The sequence below is a fragment of the Passer domesticus genome, unplaced genomic scaffold (assembly GCF_036417665.1).
Source record: "Passer domesticus isolate bPasDom1 unplaced genomic scaffold, bPasDom1.hap1 HAP1_SCAFFOLD_273, whole genome shotgun sequence".
NCBI lineage: Eukaryota > Metazoa > Chordata > Aves > Passeriformes > Passeridae > Passer > Passer domesticus.
This window is the reverse complement of record NW_026990052.1, coordinates 26,647-44,611: the sequence shown is the minus strand read 5'-3', so window position 1 is coordinate 44,611 and position 17,965 is coordinate 26,647. Positions and strand designations below refer to the sequence as shown.

The window sequence follows — 17,965 nt, the reverse complement described above, 5'->3', positions numbered from 1 at the left end:
CTGGGATTTTTTACTCCAAATTCCTGAGTTGTACCCCACATTTCTGGGACTTTTCCCCAAATTCTGGGGTTTTACCCCAAATTGATGGGATTTTATTCCAAAATTCCAGGGTTTTACACCAAATTTCTGGGATTTTACCCCAAATTTCTGGGATTTTTTACTGCCAAATTCCAGGGTTTTACCCCAAATTCTGGGATTTCACCCTAAAATTCTGGGATTTTTTACACCAAATTTCCAGGAATTTTACCCCAAAATTCTGTGATTTTATGCAAAATTTCTGGAATTTTACCCAAAATTCTGGGTTTATCCCAAAATTCAGGATTTCACCCCAAAATTCTGGGATTTTCCCCCAAATTTTTGGGTTTTACCCCAAATTTTGGGGAATTTTCAGGAATTTCCCCCAAATTTTCAAGACTCACAGACCCAAATTTTGGGGCATTTTGGGGAATTTTCCCCCAAATTTTTAAGACTCCTCAAACTAAATTTTGGGGAGTTTTAGGAAAATTGAGAATATTTTAGGGAATTTTAGGGAATTTTAAGGAATTTTCCTAAAAATTTTTAAGATTTCCCTCCCCGAATTTTCGGGAATTTTGGGAGGATTTTCCCTCCAAATTTCCAAAACCCCAAAAAACCCCAAATTTTAGGGAATTTTGGGGAAATTCCCCACAAATTTTCAAGACTCACAAACCAAATTTTGGGGGAATTTGAAGGAATTTTTGGGAATTTTTAGGAATTTCCCCCAAAATTTTTTTGGGGAATTTTCCCCAAATTTCCAAAATTCCTAAAAACCAAATTTGAGGGAATTTTAGGAAATTTTGGGGAATTTCTTCCTCAAAAACTCAAAAAATCCCAAATTTTTAGAGAATTTGGGGGAATTTTCCCCCAAATTTTCCAATCTCCCCCAAACCCAAATTTTTTGGGAAATTTAGGGAATTTCCCCCAAAATTTTTGGGAATTTCCCCCCAAATTTTCAAGACTCCCCAAACCCAAATTTTCAGGAATTTTGACCCCAAATTTTGGCCCAAATCCCCCCAAAATCCCCCTCATTTCCCTCCACTTTACCCAAATTTTTGGGGGATTTTTAGGATTTTTTGGGGGATTTTTGGCCAAATTTGGGGGAAATTTTGGGGATTTTTGGGGGGGGAATTTGGGGAATTTTTGGGGATTTTTTTAGTGGATTTCAAGGGATTTTTGGGGGGGGATTTTGGGTTTTTTTGGGGGGGGGGATTTTTGGGGAATTTTTTTGGAGGTTTTTTGGGGTTTTTTGGGGTTTTCTGGGAGGATTTTGGGAGGAATTTGGGGATTTTTTTGGGGATTTTTTTGGGTTTTTTTTAGTGGATTTCAAGGGATTTGGGGGGGGATTTTGGGGTTTTTTTGGGAATTTTTTGGGGATTATTTTGGGGATTTTTTGGCGATTTTTGGGGGTTTTTCTTTGGAGGATTTTGGGGTGTTTGGGGTTTTTTTTAAATTTTGATGGGATTTTTTTGGAGGATTTTTTAGGGTTTTGGGTTTTTTTTGCGGATTTTTTTGGGGTTTTCTTTGGGGGATTTTGGGGGTGGTTTTGGGAAATTTTTGGGTTGGTTTGTTTTTTTTGTAGATTTCAGGTGATTTTTTTGGGATTTTGGGGAAATTTTGGGGTGTTTTTTGTGGATTTCAGGTGAATTTTTGCGGGGATTTTTGGGGTTCTTTGGGTGCATTTCAGATGATTTTTTGGGGATTTTGGGGGGATTTTTTGGGACTTTTTTGGGGGATTTTTTGGGGAATTTTTGGGGTGGTTTTGGGGGAATTTTTGGGGTGTTTTTTGGGGTGTTTTTGGGGTGTTTTTGGGGAATTTTTTGGGAGTTTTTTGGGGGGGATTTTTGGGAGGTGTTTCTGGGAATTTTGGGGGTTTTATTTTTGGTAAGATTTCAGGTGATTTTTTTGGGGATTTTGGGGAGATTTTTTTGAGGTTTTTTGGTGGATTTCAGGCGATTTTTTTTGCGATTTTGGGGGAGAATTTTGGGACTTTTTGGGGAGATTTTTGGGGATATTTTTGGGGTGGTTTTGTGATATTTTTGCAATATTTTTGGTGTATTTTGGGGGTCATTTTGGGGTATTTTTGGGATAATTTTTTGGATATTTTTGGGGTATTTTTGGGATATTTTTGGGGTGGTTTTGTGATATTTTTGTGATATTTTTGCAATATTTTTGGTGTATTTTGGGGGTATTTTTTTGATATTTTTAGGATATTTTTGGGGTATTTTTGGGATATTTTTGGGGTATTTTTGGGGTATTTTTGGGATATTTTTGGGGTATTTTTGGGATATTTTTGGGGTGGTTTTGAGATGATTTTTGGGGTGGTTTTGGGGTATTTTTTAGGATATTTTTTGGGGTATTTTTAGGATATTTTTGGGGTATTTTTGGGATTTTTTAGGATATTTTTTGGGATATTTTTAGGATGTTTTTGGGATATTTTTGGGGGTGTTTTTTGGGATATTTTTGGGATATTTTTGGGGTTGTTCATGGGGTGTTTTTGGGATATTTTTGGGGTATTTTTGGGGTGGTTTTGGAGTATTTTGGAGTATTATTTTGGATATTTTTGGGATATTTTGCAGATATTTTTCTGGTATTTTTGGGGTGTTCTTGGGGTATTTTTGAGGTATTTTGGGGGTATTTTTTGGGATATTTTTGGGATATTTTTGGGATATTTTTCGATATTTTTGTGGTGTTTTTGGATATTTTCGGGATATTTTTAGGATATCTTTCTGATATTTTTGGAGGTATTTTTGGGGTGTTTTTTTGGGATATTTTTGGGATATTTTTTCGGATATTTTTGTGGTGTTTTTTGGGACATTTTTGGGGTGGTTTTTGGGATGTTTTTGGGATATTTTTGCGATATTTTTCGGATATTTTTGTGGTGTTTTTGGGGTGTTTCTGGGATAATTTTTAGGATATCTTCCTGATATTTTTGGGGTATTTTCGGGGTGTTTCGGGGACATTTTCGGGGTGGTTTTGGGGGGTGTTTGGGAGCTCACCTTGGTCTCCCGGGCGATCTTGTCCTTCTGGTGCAGCAGGAAGCCGACGATGGCCTCGCGCTCGTACAGGAACCCGTCCGGGCTGCGGGGAATCGGGGAGCCCCGATTAATCGGGGCACACAAAATTAATTGGGGAGCCCCGGAATTAATTGGGGAGCCCGGAATTAATTGGGGAGCCCTGAAATTAATTGGGGAGCCCCGAAATTAATTGGGGTACCCGGAATTAATTGGGGAGCCCGGAATTAATTGGGGCACCCCGGAATTAATTGGGGAGCCCTGAAATTAATTGGGGAGCCCCGAAATTAATTGGGGCACCCGAAATCAGTTTGGGTCAGAGGAACCATAAACATAAAATTTTGGGGGGTTTTGGGGTGGTTTTTGGGGTTTTTTTGGGGGCGGTTTTAGGGTTTTTTTGGGGTGGTTTTAGGCCTGGTTTGGGGTTTTTTTTTGGGGTGGTTTTGGGCCTGGTTTTGGGGTGGTTTTGGGTTTTTTTTGGGGTGGCTTTGGGGTTTTTTTGGGGTAGTTTTAGGCCTGTTTTGGGGATTTTTCTGGGGTGGTTTTGGGGATTTTTCTGGGGTGGTTTTTGGGTTTTTTTTTGGGGCGGTTTTTGGTTTTTTTTGGGGTGGTTTTGGGGCCTGGTTTTTGGGGGGGGTTTTGGGTTTTTTTGGGGTGGTTTGGGGCCTGGTTTTGGTGTGGTTTTGGGTTTTTTTGTGGGGCGGTTTTAGGGTTTTTTTTTGGGGTGGTTTGGGGCCTGGTTTTTGGGTGGTTTTGGGGTTTTTTCTGGGGTGCGTTTTGGGATTTTTTTGGGGTGGTTTTAGGCCTGTTTTGGGGATTTTTCTGGGGTGGTTTTGGGGTTTTTTTTTGGGGTGGCTTTGGGGTTTTTTGGGGTGGTTTGGGGCCTGGTTTTGGGGTGGTTTTGGGGTTTTTTTGGGGCGGTTTTAGGGTTTTTTGGGGTGGTTTTGGGCCTGGTTTTGGGGTGGTTTTGGGTTTTTTTTGGGGTGGCTTTGGGTTTTTTTGGGGTAGTTTTAGGCCTGGTTTTGGGGGTGGTTTTGGGGTTTTTTTGGGGTGGTTTTGGTGGTTTTTTTGGGGTAGTTTTAGGCCTGTTTTGGGGATTTTTCTGGGGTGGTTTTGGGGATTTTTTTGGGGTGGTTTGGGGTTTTTTAGGGGTGGTTTGGGGGTTTTTTGGGGTGGCTTTGGGTTTTTCTGGGGTGGTTTGGGGCCTGTTTTTGGAATGGTTTTGGGTTTTTTGGGGTGGTGGGCTGCTCTGGGATAATTTGGGGCTATTTTGGGATTATTTTTGTGACTATTTCAGGATTATTTTTTGTGGCTAATTTGGGGCTATTTCGGGATTATTTTTGCGCGTATTTTGTGGCTGTTTTGTGGGTATTTCTGGGCCGTTTTGGGGGTATTTTTGTGGGGAATTTTGGGGCTATTTTGGAATTATTTCAGTATGATTTCTGCGGGTATTCCGGGGCTGTTTTGGGTCTATTTCAGGATTATTTTTACCGGTATTTTGGGGATATTTTGGAATTATTTTCGTGGGTATCTCGGGGCCGTTTCTTGGCTATCTTCGAGATTATTTCTGGGGCTATTTCGGGGCTATTTTTGGATTATTTTCGCGGGTATTTTGGGGTTGGTTTGTGGCTATTTCGGGATTATTTCTGCGGGTATTTCCGGATTATTTCTGGGGCTATTTCGGGGCTATTTTGGGCCTATTTGGGGATTATTTTCGCGGCTATTTCGGGGCTGTTTCTGGGCTAATTCAGGATTATTTCTGCGGGTATTTCGGGGCTGTTTGGGGATTATTTTTGAGGATATTTTGGGCCTATTTCGGGATTATTTTTGCCGGTATTTTGTGGCTATTTTGGGATTATTTTTGGGGTATTTTGGGGCTATTTTGGGATTATTTTTGGGGTATTTTGGGGATATTTTGGGCTATTTTTGCCAGTATTTCGGGGCTGTTTCGTGGCTATTTCAGGATTATTTTTCGGGTATTTTGCGGGTATTTTGGGGCTATTTTGGGATTATTTCTGCGGGTATTTCGGGGCTGTTTCTTGGCTATTTGGGGATTATTTTTGCGGGTATTTTGGGCTATTTCTGGGGCTATTTCAGGATTATTTCTGTGGGTATTTTGTGGCTATTTTGGGATTATTTTTGGGTATTTTGGGGATATTTTGGGGTATTTTTGCCAGTATTTCGGGGCTTTTTCGTGGCTATTTGGGGATTATTTTTGCGGATATTTTGGGGCTATTTTGGGCCTATTTCGGGATTATTTCTGCGGGTATTTCGGGGCTGTTTGGGGATTATTTCTGGGGCTATTTCGGGGCTGTTTTGGGGCTATTTTGGGATTATTTCTGCGGGTATTTCGGGGCTGTTTCGTGGCTATTTCAGGATTATTTCTGCGGGTATTTCGGGGCTGTTTGGGGATTATTTCTGCGGGGTATTTTGGGGCTATTTGGGGATTATTTCTGGGGCTTATTTCGGGACTATTTTGGGCCTATTTCAGGATTATTTCTGCGGGTATTTCGGGGCTGTTTGGGGATTATTTTCGCGGGTATTTCGGGGCTGTTTCGTGGCTATTTCAGGATTATTTTTGCGGGTATTTTGCGGGTATTTTGGGGCTATTTTGGGCCTATTTGGGGATTATTTCTGCGGGTATTTCGGGGGCTATTTTGGGATTATTTTTGAGGATATTTTGGGCCCTATTTCGGGATTATTTTTGCGGGTATTTCGGGGCTGTTTCGTGGCTATTTCAGGATTATTTCTGCGGGTATTTTGGGGCTATTTCGGGATTATTTTCTGCGGGTATTTCGGGGCTGTTTGGGGATTATTTCTGGGGGCTATTTCGGGGCTGTTTGGGGATTATTTCTGCGGGTATTTCAGGGCTGTTTGGGGATTATTTTCGCGGCGTATTTCGGGGCTGTTTGGGGATTATTTCTTGGGGCTATTTCGGGATTATTTCTGGGGCTATTTCGGGGCTGTTTTGGGCCTATTTCGGGATTATTTCCGCGGGTATTTGGGGGCTGTTTCCGGGCTCTTTCGGGCTCACTCCTGCGCCCATTTCCGGCCTCACTCACGTCACCACGGGGGTCGCGGCAGGGCTGCAGGGACAGGCAGCAGCAATCGAAATCCTTGATGGACGTCGCGCCCCCACGCGCACCCGCTGCGTGCCGTAGCCCGAGGCGGCTGCGGGGCCCACGAGGACACGACCGTCACCCCCCGGCCGCGCCCCCCAAAGCCCCCCGAGCCCCCCGAGCCCCCCGGAGCCCGGCGCCACCTGTGTCCTTCTTCCTCTCGTGGTAGCTGTACACGGCCCCCGCCGTGCAGTTCTTGCCGTGCCGCGTCATGGCCGCGCCTCAGCGCCTCCGCGGTGCCCCTGCAGCGGTGGAGAGCGGAGTTTAAAGAGGAATTTTGGGGGTTTTTTGGGGTTTTTTTGGGGGTTTTGGGGGCCGCGGGGCGCGCGCTCCCCTCACGGCCGGCCGCGGCGCCACAGCGGAAGGCGGAAGTGGCGAACCGGAAGCGCGGCGGGGGAAAAGGGGCCGGGTGGGAGCAGCGCTTTTGGTTTCCGCCCCCGCCGTCTCGCAGCTCCCAGTTGCTCCCAGTTCCGCCCAGTAGAGCTCGGCAGCTTGGCCACGCCCCCTCCGGGCTGACACCCCAGTCGCCCCGCCCCTATAGGGACAAAGCCCCGCCTCTTTTCCTTCTATAGGCACTGCAGGGCCACGCCCTTACCCCGCCCCCTCTCTTCGTTCCCGCCCCTTCCCCTATAGAAACTGCCTGGCCACGCCCCTTTTAGCTATAGACGCCGCTTGGCCCCGCCCCTAACGACTCCCGCCACAGCTTGGCCACGCCCCCCTTTCCATATATGGAACATATAAACCCCGCCCCTTTATAGCATAGAGATGCCACTTGGCCACGCCCCCTCAGCGCTCCTGCCATCGGCTGGCCACGCCCCTTTCCATATACGGAAATGCTTAGCCCCGCCCTTTTATGCTTATAGCCCTAGGTTGGCCCCGCCCCTAAGGGATCCCGCTGCCGTCTAACCACGCCCCATTTCCATATATGGAGAGGCGTAAACCCCGCCCTTTTTTATCGCCGCGTGGCCCCGCCCCCTCAGCGCTCCCGCTCCTGTGCGACCACGCCCCATTTCCATATATGGAGAGGCGTAAACCCCGCCCTTTTTATCGCCGCGTGGCCCCCGCCCCCTCAGCGCTCCCGCACTGCGTGGCCCCGCCCCTCTGCCCATGTACGGCCGCGCTTGGCCCCGCCCCTTTCTCCCCGCAGACATTGTCCGTCCCCGCCGCTTTCCCCCGCCCCTTTTCCCTTATACGGCCCTGCGCCGACCACGCCCCCCCGCCGCCATTGGCCCGGCGCGGCCCCCGCCCCCCCCGCCGCGCTCCCGCCGGCGCGCGGCCCCGCTCGGGCGCCGCGCGGTGCAGTGTGGGAGGAAGCGGCGGCGCGCGGCCCCGCTCCATCATGGCGGCTCCGTGAGGCGCCCCCCCGCCCGGCCGCCCCGGCCCCCCCGGCCCTCGACCCCCGCCCGGCCCCGGGGGGGGCGCCGCCCCCATGGACAGGAACTACCCGGCCGCCGGGTTCGGGGACCCGCTCAGCGCCGGGCCCGGCTGGAGCTACGAAGCGCTCGGCCAAGGCCAGGTGAGGGGGGGGATCGTGAGGGGGAAGGGGGGCGCGCACCGGGGGGGGAGGGGGGGGAGGGGGGGGATGGGGGGGAGGGGTCCCGTTACACCCGGGTTTGGGGTGTTCGAGAGTTTGGGGGTGAGGGGTCCCGTTACAGCGGGGTTTGGGGGTGCTCAGGAATTTGGGGTGAGGGGGATTTGGGGTGAGGGGATCCCGTTATTCCGGGGTTTGGGGTACAGGAGGGATTGGAATACTGAGGTCCCGTTACACCGGGATTTGGGGTGAGGGGGGTTTGGGGTGAGGGGGATCCCGTTACACCCGGATTTGGGATGCTCAGGAGTTTGAGGGTGTGCTGGGGTTTGGGGGGAAGGGTCCTTGTTATTCCAGGATTTGGGGTGCAGGAGGTTTGGGATGCTGTGATCCCGTTACACCAGGGTTTGGGGGTGAGGGGATCCCGTTATTCCGGGATTTGGGATGCTCAGGAGTTTGGGGTGTGCTGGGATTTGGGGTGAGGTGATCGTGCTACAGCGAGATTTGGGGGTGTCCCAGATGTATTGGGATCCATGATCCCATTACTCTGGGGTTTGGGGTGTTGCTGGGGTTTGGGGGTGAGGGGGTTCTGTTACACCGGGGTTTGGGGTGCAGGAGGTTTGGGGTGCTGAGATCCCGTGACACCGGGACTTGGGGTGAGGAGGGATTTGGGGTGCTGAGGAATTTGGGGTTTCTCAGCAGTACTGGGGTCCTGCAATCCCGTTACAGCGGGGTTTGGGATGCTCAAGAATTTGGGGTGTGCTGGGATTTGGGGTGAGGGGGGTTTGGGGTGAGGGGAAGTCCCGTTATTCTGGGATTTGGGGTGCAGGAGGTTTGGGATGCTGTGATCCCGTTACACCGGGGAATTTGGGGTGAGGGGGGATTTGGGGTGAGGGGTCCTGTTATTCTGGGATTTGGGGTGCAGGAGGTTTGGGATGCTGTGATCCCGTTACACCGGGAATTTGGGGTGAGGGGGATTTGGAGGGTGAGGGGTCCCCGTTATTCCGGGGTTTGGGATGCTCAGGAGTTTGGGGTGTGCTGGGGCTTTGGGGTGAGAGGATCCTGTTACACCGGGGTTTGAGGGGTGCAGGAGGTTTGGGATGCTGTGATCCCGTTACACCGGGGGTTTGGGGGTGCAGGAGGATTGGGATGCTGTGATCCCGTTACACCGGGGTTTGGGGTGCAGGAGGTTTGGGATGCTGAGATCCCGTTACACCGGGGTTTGGGGTGAGGGGGATTTGGGGTGAGGGCGATCCCGTTACACCGGGGTTTGGGATGCTCAGGAGTTTGGGGTGTGCTGGGGTTTGGGGGGGAAGGGTCCTGTTATTCCAGGATTTGGGGTGCAGGAGGTTTTGGGGGTGCTGTGATCCTGTTATTTTGGGGTTTGGCTGAGGGGGTCTCGTTACGCTGGGATTTGGGGTGTTCAGGAATTTGGGGTGGTGCTGGGGATTGGGGTGAGGGGGTCTTGTTATTCCAGGGTTTGGGGTGCAGGAGGATTGGGATGCTGTGATCCCGTTACACCGGGGTTTGGGGTGAGGGGGGATTTGGGGTTTTGGGGTCCTGTTATTCCGGGATTTGGGATGCTCAGGAGTTTGGGGTGTGTGCTGGGCTTTGGGGTGAGGTGATCGTGCTACAGCGAGATTTGGGGTGTCCCAGATGTATTGGGATCCATGATCCCATTACTCTGGGATTTGGGGTGTGCTGGGGTTTGGGGTGAGGGGGTTCTGTTACACCGGGGTTTGGGGTACAGGAGGATTGGGGTGCTGAGATCCCGTGACACCGGGTTTGGGGTGCTCAGGAATTTGGGGTGCTGAGGAATTTGGGGTTTCTCAGCAGTACTGGGGTCCTGCAATCCCGTTACAGCGGGGTTTGGGATGCTCAAGAATTTGGGGTGTGCTGGGATTTGGGGTGAGGGGGGTTTGGGGTGAGGGAGTCCCGTTATTCCGGGATTTGGGGTGCAGGAGGTTTGGGATGCTCTGATCCCGTTACACCGGGAATTTGGGGTGCAGGGGATTTGGGGTGAGGGGATCCCGTTATTGTGGGATTTGGGGTGCAGGAGGTTTGGGATGCTGTGGTCCCGTTATACCAGGATGTGGGTTGAGGGGGGATTTGGGGTTTTGGGGTCCCGTTATTCCGGGATTTGGGGTGTTCAGGAATTTGGGGTGTGCTGGGGTTTGGGGGAGGGGTCTTGTTATTCCAGGGTTTGGGGTGCAGGAGGATTGGGATGCTGTGATCCCGTTACACCGGGGTTTGGGGTGAGGGGGGTTTGGGGTGAGGGGATCCCGTTACACCCGGATTTGGGATGCTCAGGAGTTTGGGGTGTGCTGGGATTTGGGGTGAGGTGATCGTGCTACAGCGAGATTTGGGGTGTCCCAGATGTATTGGGATCCATGATCCCATTACTCTGGGGTTTGGGGTGTGCTGGGGTTTGGGGTGAAGGGGTTCTCTTACACCGGGGTTTAGGGTGAGGAGGGTTTGAGGTGAGGGGGTCCCGTTATTCCGGGGTTTGGGGTGCAGGAGGTTTGGGGTGCTGTGATCCCGTTATTCCAGGATTTGGGGTGAGGGGGTCTGTTTATACCGGGGTTTGGGGTGCAGGAGGTTTGGGGTGCTGCAGTCTCATTACACTGGGATTTGGGGTGAGGGGGATTTGGGGTGCTGTGATCCCGTTATTCCGGGTTTTGGGGTGAGGGGATCCCGTTATTCCGGGGTTTGGGGTGCTCAGGAGTTTGGGGTGTGCTGGGCTTTGGGGTGAGGGGGTTCTGTTACACCGGGGTTTGAGGTACAGGAGGATTGGGGTGCTGAGATCCCGTTACACCGGGGTTTGGGGTGCTCAGGAATTTGGGGTGTGCTGGGGTTTGGGGTGAGGGGGTTCTGTTACACCGGGGTTTGGGGTGCAGGAGGATTGGGGTGCTGAGATCCCGTGACACCGGGACTTGGAGTGAGGAGGGATTTGGGGTGCTGAGGAATTTGGGGTTTCTCAGCAGTACTGGGGTCCTGCAATCCCGTTACAGCGGGGCTTGGGATGCTCAAGAATTTGGGGTGTGCTGGGATTTGGGGTGAGGGGGGTTTGGGGTGAGGGAGTCCCGTTATTCCGGGATTTGGGGTGCAGGAGGTTTGGGATGCTGTGATCCCGTTACACCGGGAATTTGGGGTGCAGGGGATTTGGGGTGAGGGGTTCTGTTACACCGGGGTTTGGGGTGCAGGAGGTTTGGGGTGCTGTGATCCTGTTATTTTGGGGTTTGGCTGAGGGGGTCTCGTTACGCTGGGATTTGGGGTGTTCAGGAATTTGGGGTGTGCTGGGGATTGGGGTGAGGGGTCCCGTTATTCCGGGATTTGGGGTGCAGGAGGATTGGGATGCTGTGGTCCCGTTATACCGGGATGTGGGTTGAGGGGGGATTTGGGGTTTTGGGGTCCCGTTATTCCGGGATTTGGGGTGTTCAGGAATTTGGGGTGTGCTGGGGTTTGGGGGAGGGGTCTTGTTATTCCAGGGTTTGGGGTGCAGGAGGATTGGGATGCTGTGATCCCGTTACACCGGGGTTTGGGGTGAGGGGGATTTGGGGTGAGGGGTCCTGTTATTCCGGGATTTGGGATGCTCAGGAATTTGGGGTGTGCTGGGATTTGGGGTGAGGTGATCGTGCTACAGCGAGATTTGGGGTGTCCCAGATGTATTGGGATCCATGATCCCATTACTCTGGGGTTTGGGGTGTGCTGGGGTTTGGGGCGAGGGGATCCTGTTGCAGCGGGATTTGGGGTGCAGGAAGTTTGGGATGCTGCAGTCCCGTTACACCAGGATTTGGGGTGCAGGGACTCTGTTACGCCCGGATTTGGGGTGCAGGGATTCCATTACACTGGGATTTGGGATGCTGAGGAATTTGGGGTGCAGGGATCCCATTACACCGGGATTTGGGGTGCTGTGATCCCCTTTACACCAAGTCTTAGGTGTGCTGGGGTTTGGGGTGTGCTGGGATTTGGGGTGTGCTGAGATTTGGGGTGTTCCTGGAGTATTGGGGTGCTGGGATCCCGTTACACCGGGATTTGGGGTGCTGAGGAATTTGGGGTGGTGGGATTTAGGGTGCTGGGATCCCGTTACACCAGGATTTGGGGTGCTGGGGGCTCATTGCACTGGGATTTGGGGTTCAGGCGTTTTGTTACACCGGGATTTGGGGTGCTGGGATCCTGTTACACTGGGATTTGGGGTGAGGAGGGATTTGGGATGCTGGGATTTGGGGTGAGGAGGGATTTGGGGTGCTGGGATTTGGGGTGAGGAGGGATTTGGGATGCTGAGGAATTTGGGGTGCTGGGATCCCGTTACACCAAGATTTGGGTGTGCTGGGATTTGGGGTGAGGGGGATTTGGGGTGTTTCTGGAGTATTGGGGTGCAGGGATCCCATTACACCGGGATTTGGGATGCTGAGGAATTTGGGGTGCAGGGATCCCGTTACACCAGGATTTGGGATGCTGAGGAATTTGGGGTGCTGGGATCCCGTTACACCAGGATTTGGGTGTGCTGGGATTTGGGGTGAGGGGGATTTGGGGTGTTTCTGGAGTATTGGGGTGCAGGGATCCCGTTACACCGGGATTTGGGATGCTGAGGAATTTGGGATGCTGGGATTTGGGGTGAGGAGGATTTGGGGTGTCCCTGCAGTACTGAGATGCTGCAACTCCGTTACAGCAGGATTTGGGGTGCAGGGATCCCGTTACACTGGGATTTGGGGTGACGGGGTCCCGTTCCTCCAGGATTTGGGGTGAGGAGGGATTTGGGGTGCTGGGATTTGGGGTGTGCTGGGATCCCGTTACACTGGGATTTGGGGTGACGGGGTCCCGTTCCTCCAGGGTTTGGGGTGTGCTGGGATTTGGGGTGAGGGGGTCCTGTTCCTCCAGGATTTGGGGGTGCTGAGGGATTTGGGGTGTCCCTGGAGGATTGGGGTGCTGTGGTCCCATTACACCGGGGTTTGGAGCACTGGGGGATTTGGGGTGCTCCAGGATTTGGGGTGCTGGGATCCCATTGCAGCAGGATTTGGGGTGCTCCAGGATTTGGGGTGCTGGGATCCCATTGCAGCAGGATTTGGGGTGCTCCAGGATTGGGGGCGCAGCAGGATTTGGGGTGCTCCAGGATTGGGGGCACAGCAGGATTTGGGGTGCTGGGGTCCTGTTGTGTCGAGTTTTGGGCTGCTCCAGGATTTAGGGTGCTCCAGGATTTGGGGTACAGCAGAGTTTGGGATGCTGGGGGTCCTGTTCTGCTGGGTTTTGGGGCGCTCCAGGATTTGGGGTACAGAAGAGTTTGGGGTACTGGGGGTCCTGTTGTATCGAGTTTTGTGGTGCAGCAGGGTTTGGGCTGCTCCAGGATTTGGGGCACAGCAGGGTTTGGGGTGCTCCAGGGTTTGGGGTGCTCCAGGATTTGGGGCACAGCAGGGTTTGGGGTGCTCCAGGATTTGGGGTGCTCCAGGATTTGGGGTGCTGGGATTCTGCTGTAGCAGGGTTTGGGGTGCTCCAGGATTTGGGGCGCAGCAGGGTTTGGGGAGCTGGGATCCCACTGCAGCAGGATTTGGGGTGCTCCAGGATTTGGGGCACAGCAGGATTTGGGGTGCTCCAGGGTTTGGGGTGCTGAGGGTCCTGTTGTATTGGGTTTTGGGGTGCTCCAGGATTTGGGGTGCTGGGATCCCATTGCAGCAGGATTTGGGGTGCTCCAGGATTTGGGGCACAGCAGGATTTGGGGTGCTCCAGGATTTGGGGTGCTGGGATTCTGCTGTAGCAGGATTTGGGGTGCTCCAGGATTTGGGGCACAGCAGGGTTTGGGGTGCTCCAGGATTTGGGGCACAGCAGGGTTTGGGGCGCTGGGATCCCATTGCAGCAGGATTTGGGGTGCTCCAGGGTTTGGGGTGCTGGAGGATTTGGGGCGCTGGGATCCCATTGCAGCAGGATTTGGGGTGCTGGAGGATTTGGGGCACAGCAGGGTTTGGGGTGCTGGGATCCCATTGCAGCAGGATTTGGGGTGCTCCAGGATTTGGGGTGCAGCAGGATTTGGGGAGCTGGGATCCCATTGCAGCAGGATTTGGGGTGCTCCAGGATTGGGGGCACAGCAGGATTTGGGGTGCTGGGGGTCCTGTTGTGTCGAGTTTTGGGTTGTTCCAGGATTTGGGGTGCTGGGGGTCCTGTTGTGTCGAGTTTTGGGTTGCTCCAGGATTTGGGGTGCCACACCTGTGTGTGCCTGTGTCACGCCTGTGTCACACCTGAGTGTCAGTGCCTGGCACACCAGTAGCCGTGTCACACCTGTGTCGCAGCTGTCACACGTGTCACACCTGTCAGTGCACGTCATGCCTGTAGGTGTGTCACGCCTGCGTCCGGATCACGCCTGTCACACACCTGTGTCACACGCCTGTGCTGCACACTCGTGGGGCCCACACCTGTGTCACACCTGTCACGGAGTCCTGGGGCGGTGACAGTCACACCTGTGTGTGCCCAACCGGTGTGAGAATGGGTGTGTGACAGTCCCGTGTGACAGTCCCGTGTGACACACGCGTGTCCCTGTCCCAGCCTGGTGTACAGGGGGTGTGGTGGGGTGTGTGACACTCACATGTGACACGCATGTCCCTGTCTCCAGCCTGGTGTATGGGGGGTGTGGTGGGGTGTGTGATGGGGTGTGTGACACTCACATGTGACACGCGTGTGTCCCTGTCCCAGCCTGGTGTACAGGGGGTGTGATGGGGTGTGTGACAGTCACATGTGACAATCCCGTGTGACACGCGTGTCCCTGTCCCCAGCCTGGTGTATGGGGGGTGTTTGGGGGGGTGTGTGACACTCACATGTGACAATCCCGTGTGACACGCGTGTCCCTGTCCCCAGCCTGGTGTACGGGGGCTCGCGGGGGTCCCACCCTGACCCCGACCTGCTGCACCGGCAGCCCTACGGCGCCCCGCACCCGCTGCAGGGCTATGCGGCCAACCACCACCCGCCAGGTACGGACCTGGCACCCGCTGGCACCCGGTGTCACCTAGTGTCACCTCTGTCTGTCACCTACTGTCACCCGCTGGCACCCGCTGGCACCTAGTGTCACCTCTGTCTGTCACCTACTGTCATCTGCTGGCACCCGCTGGCACCCGCTGGCACCTAGTGTCACCTCTGTCTGTCACCTACTGTCATCTGCTGGCACCCATTGTCATCTCTGTCTGTCACCTACTGGCACCCGCTGGCACCCATTGTCACCTACTGTCACCTCCTGTCACCCACTGTTACCTACTGTTACCTGCTGGCACCTACTGTCACCCATTGTCACCTGCTGTCACCTGCTGGCACCTGTTGTCACCTACTGTCACCCGTTGCCGCCCATTGTCACCTACTGTCGCCTACTGTCACCCACTGTCACCTACTGTTACCTACTGTTACCTGCTGGCACCTACTGTCACCCATTGTCACCTACTGTCACCCACTGTCACCCACTGCCACCTACTGTCACCTACTGTCACCCATTGTCACCTGCTGTCACCTGCTGGCACCTGTTGTCACCTACTGTCACCCGTTGCCACCCATTGTCACCTACTGTCGCCTACTGTCACCCACTGTCACCTACTGTTACCTACTGTTACCTGCTGGCACCTACTGTCACCCATTGTCACCTGCTGTCACCCACTGTCACCTACTGTCACCTACTGTCACCCATTGTCACCTGCTGTCACCTGCTGGCACCTTCTGTCACCTACTGTCACCTACTGTCACCCATTGTCACCTGCTGTCACCTGCTGGCACCTTCTGTCACCTACTGTCACCTACTGTCACCCATTGTCACCTGCTGTCACCTGCTGGCACCTGTTGTCACCTACTGTCACCCGTTGCCACCCATTGTCACCTACTGTCGCCTACTGTCACCCGCTGGCACCCATTGTCACCTACTGTCACCTCTTGTCACCTCCTGTCACCCACTGCCACCCACTGCCAACTACTGTTACCTACTGTCACCTACTGTCACTCACTGCCACCTACTGTCACCTACTGTCACCCATTGTCACCTGCTGGCACCACTGGCACCTCTGTCTCTCACTGCTGTCACCTCTGTCACCACAGTCACCTCTTGTCACCTTCTGTCACCCATGGTCACCCACTGTCACCGGCTGTTATCTTCTGTCACCTTTGTCACCCCCTGTCATGTTCTGTCACCTCTGTCACCTGCTGTCACCTCTTGTCACCTGCTGTTACCCATTGTCACTTTCTGTCACCTACTATCACCTTTGATATCTGCTGTCACCTCTGTCACACGCTGTCACCTCTGTTATTTACTGTCACCTACTGTCACCTTCTTTTATGTCCTATCACCTTGTCACCTTTATCACTTTCTGTAATTTTCTGTCACTTACTGTCACTTTCTGTCACCTACTGTTATCCCCTGTCACCCCCTGTCACCGTCTGTCACTTTTATCAGCGTCTGTTATCTCTGTGACCTGCTGTCACCTCTGTTATGTAATGTCACCTTTGTCACCTGCTGTCACCCTTTGTCACCTCTTGTCACCCCCTGTCACCTTCTGTCACTTTTATCAGCGTCTGTTATCTCTGTGACCTGCTGTCACCTCTGTTATGTAATGTCACCTTTGTCACCTGCTGTCACCCTTTGTCACCTCTTGTCACCCCCTGTCACCTTCTGTCACTTTTATCAGCGTCTGTTATCTCTGTGACCTGCTGTCACCTCTGTTACGTAATGTCACCTTTGTCACCTGCTGTCACCCTTTGTCACCTCTTGTCACCCCTTGTCACCTTCTGTCACTTTTATCAGCGTCTGTTATCTCTGTGACCTGCTGTCACCTCTGTTATGTAATGTCACCTTTGTCACCTGCTGTCACCTTTTGCTGTCTTCTGTTACCCTTTGTCACCTTCTGTCACCTCTGTCACCTACTGTCACCCACAGACACCTTGTGTCACCCTGGCCACGTGACACCACAACCCCCGGTCCCTGTGTCACCGTGTCACTTTGTTGTCACCGTGTCACTTCGATGTCCCCACGCTGTGTCACCCCGGGACATTTGTCCCCTCACGTTTCCCTCTCTTTTCTTCCCTCGTGTTTCTTTATCTTTTCCCCCCTCACGTTTCCCGCCTTTTCTTCCTTGACATTTCTCACCTTATTTCTCCCCTCACATTTCCTGCTCTTTTTCCCTCGTTTCCCACCTTTTTCCCTTTCTGCCCTCACATTTCCTGCTCTTTTTTCCCTCATTTCCCACCTTTTTTCCCTTTCTGTTTCATACCTTTTCTTGCTGTCATTTCCTGTGTTTTTCGCTCAAGTTTATTGTCCTGTTTGCCTTCTGTTTCCTGCCCTTTTTCTCCCCTCATGTTTCTCACCCTTTTTTCCCCTCACATTTCCTTCTCTTTTCTTCCCTCGTGTTTCTTTATCTTTTCCCCCCTCACGTTTCCCGCCTTTTTCTCCCCTCACATTTCTCACCCTGTTTCTCCCTTCACATTTTCTGCTCTTTTTCCCCTCATTTCCCACCTTTTTTCCCTTTCTGTTTCATACCTTTTCTTTCTTTCATTTCCCGTGTTTTTCGCTCAAGTTTATTGTGCTTTTTGCCATTAGTTTCCTGCCCTTTTTCTCCCCTCATGTTTCTCGCCCTTTTTTCCCCTCACGTTTCCCACCATTTTTCCCCTTCTGTTTCATACCTTTTCCTCCTGTAATTTCCCATCCTTTTCACTCAGGTTTACTGGTTTTTTTGCCTTCCATTTCCCACTCTTTTCTACCCTCACATTTCCCCTCACATTTCCCCTCTTTTCCCCTCACTTTTCCCCTCACATTTTCTGCCGTTATTCCTCTTACATTTCCTGCCATTTTTCCCCTCACGTTTCCCACATTTTTTGCCCTCCCATTTATCACCAATTCTTCCTTCATGCCATTTTCCCCTTCACATTTCCCCCCTTTTCCCTTCACGTTTCCCACTCTTTTCTCCCCTCACATTTCCCACTGTTTTTCCCCTTCACATTTCCCACATTTTCTTCCCTCACATTTCCCACCAATTTTTCCTTCGTGTCGTTTTTCCCCCTCACATTTCCCCCCTTTTTGTCCTCACATTTGCTCCCTTTTCCCATCACGTTTCCCACCAATTCTTCCTTCATGCCGTTTTTCCCCCCTCACATTTCCCGCCCTTTTTCGCCTCACATTTCCCCCCTTTTTTTCCTCACATTTCCCACCAATTCTTCCCTCACGCCCTTTTTCCCCTCAGGTTTTCCTCTCTTTCTTTTCTCACGTTTGTCGCCATTTTTTCCTCTCAAGTTGAACACCTTTCTTTTTCTCGCTGTTTTTCGCCCTAATATTTCCC

General features: G+C 52.3%; 1 protein-coding gene and 1 long non-coding RNA gene across 2 annotated transcripts in view; one reads left to right on the top strand and one right to left on the bottom strand.

Moving 5' to 3' along the window:
* Positions 1-4,206: 4,206 nt before the first annotated feature.
* LOC135292288 (uncharacterized) lies at positions 4,207-6,653 on the bottom strand. The gene is made up of 2 exons (XR_010354716.1): positions 6,292-6,653; positions 4,207-6,200 (listed from the first exon to the last, which is right to left on the bottom strand). It is a non-coding gene; the product is annotated as an uncharacterized LOC135292288 (long non-coding RNA).
* An 803-nt stretch (positions 6,654-7,456) lies between these two features.
* Positions 7,457-17,965, top strand: part of LOC135292287 (proline-rich protein 12-like) — a gene marked incomplete at its 3' end in the record, with an annotated part of 34,845 nt that continues 24,336 nt past the window's right edge. Inside the window, 3 exon segments of the mRNA XM_064406493.1 lie at positions 7,457-7,646; positions 7,648-7,664; positions 14,520-14,632. Coding sequence (XP_064262563.1) covers positions 7,578-7,646; positions 7,648-7,664; positions 14,520-14,632 — 199 coding nt within the window.